The sequence below is a fragment of the Eretmochelys imbricata genome, chromosome 8 (genome assembly GCF_965152235.1).
Source record: "Eretmochelys imbricata isolate rEreImb1 chromosome 8, rEreImb1.hap1, whole genome shotgun sequence".
Lineage (NCBI taxonomy): Eukaryota > Metazoa > Chordata > Testudines > Cheloniidae > Eretmochelys > Eretmochelys imbricata.
Window position 1 is genome coordinate 8,730,789 of NC_135579.1, and position 12,113 is coordinate 8,742,901.

Genomic DNA, 12,113 nt, shown 5'->3' on the forward strand with positions numbered 1-12,113 from the left:
AAAAAAACCCATCTCCACGAGGGGAATAGCTACCAGCGCTGGGAGCACAGCTCCCAACGCTGGTGCACTGTCTACACTGGCACTTTACAGCGCTGAAACGTGCAAGAAAGTTGCAGCACTGTAAAGTGCCAGTGTAGACAAGCCCTAACTTTGGTGATACTTTTGAGGAGAAACAACCCTTTGAATGTAGTTTGGTGGAGCCCCTACCAGAAATCAGTTTCCAGGTGGGAACAATATTTTTTGTGTGTTCAACAACTTTTTTTGTGTGCACATTGTTTTAGCATGAGAGTTAACTTTTGTAATTTTTTATTTACCATGCTTTTGATGTCAGTTTTCCGTTTGAATGCATGAAAAAAATACATTATATTAGAATAATCTTTGCATTAGCTGTCTATATTTTTAATATGCATCAGTGCATATCATAGGTATGAAAAGTTCTCAGTAGTGGCTGTATTTTTGGCAGACTAACTGAAATTTAAGCACTTCCAACAACAATTTCTAAATAGAATTTTTTTTATGCAAAGGCATGCCATTTTGTTATACCCTCCAGCTACATAAATAGGTATTCTAGAAAACTTTAGATGTGACATAACTAAAAGTCTAACTTGTGAATGTTGACAGAGTTGGTGTTCAGCAATATGTAATACTGCATTAGAATCCCAAATTCCTCTGATTCAGAAAATGATTAGTGATTCTGTCACTAAGAATGTCTCCTCCAATGTCAGATCTTTGAGATAAACTACCTTGCATAAATTAATTTACTTGCTGTCCAAGCATCTTCAGGCATATGTACCTTTTTCATATATTGGACTGAATTCTCAAAAACTGCTTCACAGTCGATGATGATAGAAATAATACAAGAATAACTTATCTATACAGTCCTCTTCAGACATTGTTATGCTTTCTATTTCATAACATGTAATAAAACACTTAATAGAGCCACATTGCCAAATATTATCTGAACCCCAGACTATACAGAGAAGAGTAGATGCTTCAGTTCTTCCCCTCCTCTACTTTTTTTCAATATAAATAAGTAGAAAAATCATGGAATTTCTAGTGTAATCCCAATAAAACATAGAAATTGTGTGTTGTTGTTTTCCTAACTCCTCCTTAAGCATCCTCTTTATACAGCAACAAATTGAGATTCACATTCTTAATCAAAATTCTGTTTTAAAATCCAGATAAATGAGACTGCTTGGCAGACGAAATGCACAGTTGTCATTTAGATAGTAAGGAGGGCAGGGGGAGAGTTGGGAAAATGCATCTTAAAAGTGTGTTACCTCCTGTGAAGTTACATTTGAACTCCTAATAAGCTATGGTTATACTACAGCTTAAGTTGACACAAGTTATGTCACCCAGGGGTGTGATTTAGTCACCCCTTGAGTAACGTAACTTATGCTGACTTAAGCACTGGTGTGAACAGCACTGTGTCTACGGGAGAGCTTCTCCTTCCGACATAGCTGCCGCCACTTGTTGGGGGTGGATTAATTAAATTGATGGGAGAACTTGCTCCTGTTGGCTTAGAGTGGCTACAAGCTGCACCGCTGTAAGCTGTGTGGTGTAGCCATAGCCTATGATTGAAGAACAGTCACTTCTTGTTAGGTACTACCATAATTGATAGTTAAAAACAAAACACTTATATAGAAAATTCAGATTTGACATTTTAGAAGCCATCATGATTCAGTAGAGTTGGATTTTCATTCCATCTTCTCAGAAAAGTTTTCTGATGAAAAATCACTGTGATGCAGACTTTCTTAAGTAGAAGAAAAGTTGTACAGAATTCTTCACTCTGAATGTGATGCAGTTATTATTTGGTCAGGTTTGTCCTGATCTTTTTCCTGCCCTTTATGAACTTTATTTGTGAGGTGTGTTGTACCTCTTGGGTCCAGAAGATTCGGCACCAGTCTTTCCTTTCTCTCATCCCTGTCTCCATGAACAAAGTGCTTCATTATGGACACCAATCTCCAATCCTTCTGGATCCTGTCAGTGCCACGTTTAAAAATGGCCAGTAGATTCTGTTCAACAGAGATTTACACTTTGTGCAGTACTTTTAGTCCTTCCTACTATTGGGATTGGAAGTCTGATTTTTGGAAATCAAATTTGTTCTTTGCATGACCGCTCAGAATGCTGTTGCTGCCAGAACAATGTTACAATCCAGATTTGGCTCTTACTGTCTAGGTTTTCATTACTTTCAGTGCGCACTAATGCTTTGTGGCACATTTCTATAAGCAATATCTTACACAATGCAGATTTGAAATTTTTCAGCTACTTTTCCTAAAGGTAGCATCCAGATATTGATCAATGGAATAAAGTTATTGAACAATTAGGAACACCATCAGCAGATTTTATGAAGAAACTACAGCCTACTGTGAGGAATTATGTAGAAAACAGACCGAAATATCCGGGTATCAAATTTGAAGAGCTCTTCCCAGATTGGATATTTCCATCGGAATCTGACCGTGACAAATTAAAAAGTAAGATATTTGGAGGGGAGGGGGGTCTTTCTAAATTGGTTCACTTGAAGTATATACAGTAAGGGCAGACAATGCGAACATGACACTATGCTGGTGTGATACAGTCTGATATCATCACACTACATTGCATTAGGAGGTAGGAGACTGAAAGCAGTAGCCTTGCTTTCTCCTGCATTGGTAGCACACCATGAAATGTCTTACTGCTGCCATTAAAATAGTTTGATTAAATATATACATTCTATTCTCAAAATTCCAGTCTATTAAGATACAGTAAATGGCTTGAATGTTTACTGAAAAAACCATTTTTATGAAAGCCATTTTATAATGAAAATGGATCTCTTTCTCTAGTTGATATTGATATGCATGTGTAGTTGTCATGCTCATTTTAATTGCGTATTGATTAAATAGATTATTTGTTCTTAATTACTAGTATATTAGACATGCCTGTTGAATTTACCTCTTGGCCCTGTGCAACTGTAATTATATTTAAAAAGCCTCAGCAGCAGGCAGCTTAAATTTGTTATAACAATGTGATACCACATTGATATTGATAAGGGGCTCAATCCCCCAAATACGTATTATTAACGTCACTTGTGTGAGTAGTCTCGCTAAACCACCATAAGGATATAGGTATCTAATGCACCATAAGCAATAACTCTGTCAAAAGGAATTAGTGACTTCATAAGTCACAAGAGCTAAAGCTTTCTTTTAACTTTATTAACACCTATTTTTAAAATTCAGATTATGCTGTTATACTTGAAATATTATTTTAGTGCCATACAAACCAGGGCCTAGTACTGCAATGAGACTGGGCGCACAAGCAAAGTTACTTGGGTGTATTTGCAAGAGTGGGACCTTGACTTGGATGGTATTAAATAATGTTTAATTTCAAACATTGTAACCTTAATTTTAAATATATGTAACAATATAATAAAAAGAAACTTTTTCATTTGGCTTTTGAAGATACTAGTTTCTCTCACTAGAGTTAATACTTTCGTATGTACAGCCAGATGTGTAGTTGTACTGGACACCTATTTCATCTTGGTTCATAATGTTCAATGAAACTCTCACACAAGTTTTATAAGAGACCTGTTTAATCTTGGTTCATTGTGAGACAAGGTTGAAGGCCAAGAATTCTACAGGTAACTAACTAATAGAACTACTTGAGTTATTAACTTTCTTAGGAATTTTTGTTTGTGTTTCTTTTTTGTTAGGATATATTCTACCATATATTTTTTGTTACACTTTAGCATTTTAGCTTCTGAAATTCTGTTTTTGTCTCCCGTACCCCCTTCTAGCAAGTCAGGCTAGAGATTTATTATCAAAAATGCTGGTAGTAGACCCAGACAAACGAATTTCTGTAGATGAAGCCTTACGTCATCCATATATCACGGTCTGGTATGATCCAGCTGAAGCAGAAGCAGTAAGTGTACATTAAAAATTCTACTCAAAGTATCACTTTAATCTTCATATTTGAGTCGGTAGTTGGTGTCTTGTGTCAGGTCAAGAGTAGACGTTGAAATCTCACTTTTCAGGCTAGCAAAGATTACATATGTAATCTTGAGAGGATAGCAGCTTGAAGTAATTGAAGTACCACCTCCAAAACAGCCCAAGAAGGGGCATTACTGTTGGTCTGAAAACAGCCCCTACAGCTGATTTCCTCTCCATAGATATATAGTTGCCAGTGCGACAGTAATTTAGGCAGGTTTTTAATCCTATCCGCTTTAGGATAAAACCATTTAATTTTGTTGAGACTCCTTCAGGCCTCATGATTTCTTTAAACCTAGTATTGAGTTTTCAGCTGACAAATCTAATTTTGGTACATCATTCCAGTAGCTTACTTAGTTTTGAAACTGAGAGCATATAATTCTGAGGCGCCTCTACAAAACAGATAGGATGGAGATATTGGCAAGGCACCCAGCCAGAGATTAGAAACTAAAAAGAACATTTTAACTAGCTGCTTTTTTTTTTTTTTTTTTTTGACACCATGGTTAATTATGCTAATGAAATGCTGCAGTTATATTTCAGATTTTATTTTCTTTGTAGCCTCCTCCTAAAATCTATGATGCACAACTGGAAGAAAGAGAACATGCCATTGAAGAATGGAAAGGTAACAGCCAAAAATGACTGATTCCAGTGATGGTGGTAATTTATCAACCATCACTACTAAAGTAGTGTAACTGCTACACTGCATGGCTGATCAGAACCCACCAGATTAATTATACAATACTGCATGCAGCAATGTGACGATTAAAGACCCAACAAATCATAAATGTCATATTATGAAGTTAATTATAGTTTGGTATACAATACATTTGGAAAGGGAAGAAAGTAGTAGTTTGCTAAATGCAAGTTTTATTTGTATTTTGTTAGCTCTCTTTGTGGGTGTGGTGGGTGGTGTGGTTTTTTTTGTTTTATGAAACCAGCCTTCCAAAGTAAGTGGTTGTTTGTTTATAATGGATCTCTACTATATTTTTCTTAATCATGAGTTCTTCAAAACAGATACGCCATCCACCCTCCAAACCGCAATACCTAGTCTCAAATCTGTTCTAGTACAGGAATCCTGCCTAGCAGAGTTGTGTATTTTTACTAAGCCACCTGTTTTCTTTGTTGAGTAGGTTCTATGTTGGTAATTTCCACAAAAAGATGAAAGGCATTGTGTGTTCTGGTAACAATTATTCCTTATTTATGGCATTGTGTACTTAACCTTGTGGTGAAACCAAGAAGAGAGGTAGTCCTTACTCATCAAGTAGTCTCATTCACATTAGCAGAATTAGTTTTACAAGTTAGGGCTACAGGATCAGGCCCATAATATTACCTTTAGAGAGAAGAACTTATAGATAAGTAATTTCCATCATAGTTATGAACGAAAATATTTATATTGGTATGAAAAGAGTGCAAAGGTTTTTCCAGTACAGGTTGTCTGACTTACTTTATTATGTTTTTTAGCTGGCATACTTTTTTCTGACCTTTGTAAAAGTTTAATTTCAATGTAGTTCAGCCATACAGTAAGTTATTACAATGGGATAATTATTATATTTTCTTTAATGTGTTTAGAATGTCTGTTAACTTTTTAGTAAATATTGAAACTGTTTTTAACTCTTAAAGTAAATTTGCAAAGTCCATTAATCATAACAGTTGTTTGTTCCATGGGAAAGTGTGCCTCAAAACAACTTACAAATACACCTTTAAAAGAGTAAAAGGAAATGGCTGAAAGTAGTTTTTTGTAATATTACCTTTCTCTACCAACCCTTTTTCTTTTACTTAAGAACTAATATACAAAGAAGTAATGGACTGGGAAGAAAGAAGCAAGAACGGTGTGGTAAAAGATCAGCCCTCAGGTTAGTCATTGGTTTTAATAGTTTAATTTTTTCTGCAACTCTGATACGTGTTTGGTGACACGCTCATATTACATGAATCAGAATCAACAATCCAGTTATGCCAGAAAGTTTTGGTGTCTAATGCTCTTGATCCTGATCAGTCTCCCAGATTCATAGTCAATTTGCCTTGCTGTGAAGTGAGCTGCGGAAGCATGTGCTGCTCTTCTTCCTCCCTGACTGGAAGAGGTAAAAAGAATTGTTTGGGGTTAAATTGTTTATAAACCACTGCTTTCTAAGACATTCTCCTGACCTGTGGGTATAACCTGTGTCCTTGGTTATACATCTGGGCATTACCTTATATTACCTTGCATTGGCGATATTAAAAACATTTAAAAGTGAAAATGCAGTGTGCTTGTGGCCTCTCCTAAACTGATAGCAGTATGATAGAATACAGTTTAATGGATCTGTACTTCTCAAAGGTTTTAGTACAGTGGGTAGTATCTGCAATGGTTTTGTATTGGAAAAATGTCTAATGCACTGAGGAAACTTGCAGCAGTGTTTCAGTCCTTCTATTCAGATGTTGGGTGGGGGTTCTTGTCTTGGCCTTCTAAGTTAGGTGGGTAGTAGTGATTTTGTTAGCAGAGTATAAAAATTGCAGAAGAACCTTTGCCCTGTTTTCTTTCTATATCAGTTGTACTCACTGTTATCCTTTTATTGGTCTGAGGAACTAATTTGTTTAATTAGGGTAGCGATTCGTCAGATCCTAAATCCCAAGCCAAAGAAAGTGCAGGTAAATCCTTTTTACTTAGTTTCCTATATTTATATATAATAAAATAGTAATTTATTGTCCTTACCCTTTGCCTTAATAAATGATACTAGAAAAAGCATATGTGAAAAGCAGGTAGACTTCAAATTTGGCTGTATTCTTCATAAACCCATTGTGTCGTCTCTGTGTTTTTGCTGGGAAACAGCTTAATTTGCTCTTCCATTCTGGTTTAGAAAGAGTTTGCTTTATCTTACTCCTGTTTCTCAGCTGGATACATTATTTTGATTTAAATTTACATGTAAATTCAGAAGCTAGTATTATGGTCTATTCAAAAGGCTAAAATGGTCATATTCTGCACAGGGAACTCCAGTGAGGAACCTTACATTTTGCAATAAATATGTTCAGGGAAATGCCCCATGTTATCTTTGTGTAAAGACCCACATTATTGGAGGTTTTATATTTAAGGAGTTCCAAAGGTATGAAGCAGTTTTTATCTCATTCTAGTAGCTGAAAGAAACTGCCAGACCAAGTGAAAAATGTGCTGTGAGCTGAAAAGTGGAATAAATTAAAGTATGTTATGGAAAACAACTCTGCAGGCTCTACAAAATGTTGTTCTTTAGAAACTTGCAAACTGTCCTGCAGGGATCCAGTACTCTTCAGCTGACGGCACTGTAACTCAAGATGTCCTGCTGCAATGTTTAGATTTAATTTTGTCTTTAGTTTTATAGTTTGTCACAACTTGTTTATTTGTAGTACTAGTTGTCTTGTAATTCAGTGACATTGGGATTATTCCTCCTTGTGTGTAACATTTTAATAACTGCATAATACAAGTACAGCAGTTATGTAATTGTATATAGAACTCTGATAGAATGAACATTGGGGAAAGGAATATTGTAGGTTCAAAATACTGACAAAATTACAGAAACTGTTCCCTCAGAGTATAAAAGTTTCATTCAGTATAAATAAGAATACAGGTATTTATCAATCTTGTCTTCAGGTATTTACTAATACAATTTTCTGGGGGATGCCAACACACAAGAGAAACTACTCCACATCTATGTATCTTTTACCATACAATGTAAATACAGTGATATTTTTAGAATTTCCATGGTCAGACAGAGTACGTTAAGAAAATCTTGAAGCTAAAATCTCAGGTAATTTAACAATAATCTTCTGTCAAGAAGAAAGTTAGGTTACCCTTAATGTTAATTCTAACACATTCAGGAAACAGAACAGGCTGTCCAACTATTCCTCCTGGAGAGTTAATGCCAGTATCCCCTACCAAGTCCCTAAACCTTACTCTGGGATGCATATTGGATACTGAATACCTTGAAATTTAAAAAAAGAAAAGAAAAACCAGAGTCACTTTTGAGGCAAAATTCTAGTAACACTTTATCTAAGTATTTCTCTACTATGAGTTGTTTTTTCATCCAACAAAAAATTTAATTCACACAGATTTTAGTTCACACGCTTGTGCACTTGCTTACCTTGAATAGTACTTTACTCCACATGGAAGTGGAAATTATGTATATCATGGAAATCAGTATATCTTCTGTAGCTTCTATTTTGGCTGAAATAAATCTTTAACTTCTTCCTGTGTCTCAAAAATTATCATAACCAACATAATCCTAGCAAGTTAAATATTTACTATTTCCCAATACCGAGTTTTACATTAGAATTAGTGTAATCTGGAAAGAGTTCAGTCTGTTAAATTCAAGCTTGTATCTGATGTGCTGCCCCTAAAATTGAATTCCTCATAGCTATTGTCGCACTTGTCAACAGTACTGTTTTGGAATTTGAGGAGGATGCACCTTTCTTTGTGGGTTTTTGGTAGCAGTTGATATGCCTTTATGAAGTACCATGCTCTGAGAATGTGTCAACCATACTGAAAGTAACCTCCCCCCCCTCCCAACTTTCAGTGTTCGCTGGTATTCCAGGGATTCTTACTTTTCTTTTTTCCAGCCCAATTTTTAGGTGAATCTAACCTGATTCAGTATAACATTTCTTTACTCTAAAACTCTGACATAGTCACAAGGAGCTGCATAAGTTACAAGCCCTGAAATAGACTTTAACGTCTTGACTATTTTTGTCTAGTTTCTTATCTATCATCAGTTTGAGTGTATTATATTTTAGGTAGATTGTGCATGTTTTTACTGCAGTTTAGAAATCTGAGAGAGTGTCTTCTAATGTAGTCCCTTCCAACAAGAGATATCAGCTTTCCTTCCTCTGGGGTGTGGGTAGTGTGTAGAGGATCTCATTTGCTTTCTCTGTGGACCTCACAGTCCTAAGTCTGACTCTGTTGCTGGAGCCTCCCAGTGACTCCTGCTCCCTACAGGTTACTGTTGGCCATTTCCTTTGATGCCTCCTAAGTAACTCTGGAGTCTCCTCTGATACTTTCTCCACACAAGGCTCTCTACTCTGAGCTCATGCTGCTTCTTATATAGTCCTGGCATAGCCACCTGACCCCCACACGCTTTCTGGTCACATGACTCATCGGTCTCTCTTGAGTACTAAATATCACAGAATGCATTCTCTTTAAAGTACCAAACCTTAGTAACCAGCGTAGCAGCGTTTCCCCTTAAAGGGGTTTCCATGTTTTCTGTTATGTGGCTGTAAAAAATTAGTAATCCAACCTATTCTGGGAGGTGTTGGTTACCTTTTGTATGCTTTGACTGTTCTGATGAGTATTAAATTTTCTGATATGAATAGGTAATGCAAAAAGCATTACTGTTAAGAGTGAAATGTAGATCTTCCCATCTTCTCAAGGAATAAACTTACAAATTATTCAAATACAAAAATGACAAAATGAGGTATCTGAAGGGCATGGAACAATGTTTCCTACTATTTATAACACTACTGTGGAAATGTAGAACTGAAATATGCTTCTCAGACTTGTTTGCTCTTCTGATCTTTTTCAGAAGTGATGAGCTGCTGGTATTTTTTTTTTAAAGATACAGTATTCTTTTTGGAGGAAAAAGGCACACAGTGGTACATGTATTTTGCACAGATATGTGAGCTCAAATTTTGAGTTAACTTTGATAGTCCCTTAATAAATACAATAGTAATGCATTGTATACTCTGGAAAAGGAGATATTAAGAATCCTAAAGCATTATTATCTATATGTACAATAATGTCTTGCCTCAGATTTTATTATGCTTGGTTTACTTAGCACAGATGCAGCAGTGAATAGCAGCACCAGTCCTTCCCAGTCATCATCTATCAATGACATTTCATCCATGTCAACTGAGCAAACATTGGCTTCAGATACAGACAGCAGCCTTGATGCCTTGACAGGACCCCTTGAAGGATGCCGATGATCAACCAGGATTGCAGACTTAACACTGGGAAAAAAACTCGTTTCCATTGGCCTGAATTGCTTGTAAGTTAATGGAACCAAGTAGAGAAACTCCATGTTCTGCATGTTCTACTAAAGTAATGCCTGTGTTTTTACTCAGTTGTAATAAGACTCCCTGCTTAATGTTGTAGAATGAAAGCAAATCAATGTCTAAAGAAGAAAAATTTACAGTTTAGACACTACTATAGGCTTTTTTGTTTCAGCCTATTTCAGGTGAGCAGTTACAGTACATGTGTACCAGATAACTCCTCCTGAGTGAGTTCATGGACCTTCTGTCTCATTCAGTAGACTTCTGTAACGCACACATGGTCATTACATTTTTGCATAGAATTACCCTGTAGTGGGTTTTTTGAATGTATAGTGTCCGTATAATTTGCTTAAATATGATTATAGAAGTTTGCGCTATTTAACTCCAATATGTTGTATGTGAGTGTTACCTTACATATTGGAAATTATCAGTACTGTATTCAAGGGGCAATTGTTCTTCCACATAGCACTTTTTTGTTTTTCTATTGAGCCCTGTCTCTCCTCACCTCCCAATAATTTTGTGTATCTTCTTGTAGAAGAAACAAACTTGTGAACTTCATATAGCATAGCCATCATTTCATATTTTACCCATGAATGTGACTATGCTTCTCTGAATATCTTCTTTCAGTTGTTTTAGTGGGAGATAGAATGGGTTAGCTTGATGAAGCAACATGTCTCTTTAAATAAGGTGAAGTGCTAAATTATTTCCTTATTTTCTGGCTAATACATTGTTTTGGTCCTTTTTTATCAATAAAAACGTTTAGAAACTACCCTTTCCCTACTTTTTCTTTCAAGAACAAAAATTAGTCCTGTGAAGCTTCTCCCTTAGTCACTTCTTGTGTCTAAATGCAAAATCTGATAAAGTGAAGAGGCAATGAGGAGACTTGAAACCTAGGTGACCCCTGGAATAGTTGCAGATTTTTTTTTTTTCTAGTTTTGTTTATGGAACCATTCCACAATGTGAACACTTCTAAATTTTGATAGGCCTTTTGACTGATTTGACAAATGATTTTCTTAAGTATTTCTTATATCCATGGAGCTCAGCTCTACTTCCAAATTAGACAAAATTCTTTCTTTATTAAAAAAGCAATCTGTCTACATTTTTTAACAAGGTACCACAGGAGAGGGAGGCTGTTTACAGTGAGGCTCTTCTTCAGTTTTAATAGAAGTTTATCAGTGCAGTTTCAGATATAAATAATACGGACATTGCCTCTTCCATTGCACAATATTTTGAATTGTTAGAAAATGTGTGTGCAGTAGAATAGTGCTTAAGTTATCAAATATTATACTGTTGTGCATTTGCAAACAGAAAAGCATGTTTGCTTTGGAACGCACAAGTGTAATAAATGCTTTTACTAAAAGATCTTAATGTGTGTACTTGTGTATGGTTAAACTATAACTAAAACAGTAATGAAAAAATGTAAAAGATGAGGCAAAACATTTTACTTTCATAGTGGCACTATATTTAGCTGTTGATTTAGATACTGAAGTCTCGAACGTTTAAAGAGAACTTGTACAACTTTCTCGCTGAACCAGCAATTATATTACTGACCTGAATGGTTCAGTATGCTGTTTGGAAAAGGAAAAAGAATTGCCCATGATTTTGCATGCTCTTGGTTATGATCTGAAAGGTAGAAGTTTTTCTATTAATGCTGTGTGTACCCATAAATGTTTTAAAATAAATTCAAAGCTACAGCAAATTAAACTATTAGAACAGAAAAATTTGACAAGAAAATTGGACAGAAGTATCTCAGTGATAAGCTGTAGGAAAAAGATAAGGAGTACTTGTGGCACCTTAGAGACTAATAAATTTATTTGAGCATAAGCTTTCGTGAGCTACAGCTCACTTCATCAGATGCATCCGATGAAGTGAGCTGTAGCTCACAAAAGCTTATTCTCAAATAAATTTGTTCGTCTCTAAGGTGCCACAAGTACTCCTTTTCTTTTTGCGGATACAGACTAACACGGCTGTTGCTCTGAAAGCTGTAGGAAGTAAGTCTTTAGAGTTCACATCTAGCATCTTCATTTTGATATTTTTTTCACAAGTACTGTTTTTTAGTTTTGTGTTTTTTGTTTTAATTCAAAAACTACAGGTATATTATTTATCATGTGTTTCTGGAGATATGTGCAAAATTTGTCTGGCTTATTTTGTCATTAGAGCAAACCTTTG

General features: G+C 35.6%; 1 protein-coding gene across 5 annotated transcripts in view; it reads left to right on the plus strand.

The window, feature by feature from the left end:
• The window catches only part of MAPK9 (mitogen-activated protein kinase 9), a 79,467-nt gene that overhangs the window by 40,027 nt on the left and 27,327 nt on the right, over positions 1 to 12,113 (plus strand). For 3 of the 5 annotated variants that reach the window (XM_077824307.1, XM_077824308.1, XM_077824311.1), the window contains exons 8-12: positions 2,292 to 2,474; positions 3,773 to 3,897; positions 4,521 to 4,584; positions 5,744 to 5,815; positions 9,736 to 11,757. In XM_077824307.1, the coding sequence (XP_077680433.1) occupies positions 2,292 to 2,474; positions 3,773 to 3,897; positions 4,521 to 4,584; positions 5,744 to 5,815; positions 9,736 to 9,878 (587 nt within the window). In that variant the 3' untranslated portion in view covers positions 9,879 to 11,757. Of the gene's footprint in view, positions 1 to 2,291; positions 2,475 to 3,772; positions 3,898 to 4,520; positions 4,585 to 5,743; positions 5,816 to 9,730; positions 11,758 to 12,113 lie in introns of those variants that run through there. The other 2 variants (XR_013346867.1, XM_077824310.1) reach the window with 2 other exon arrangements.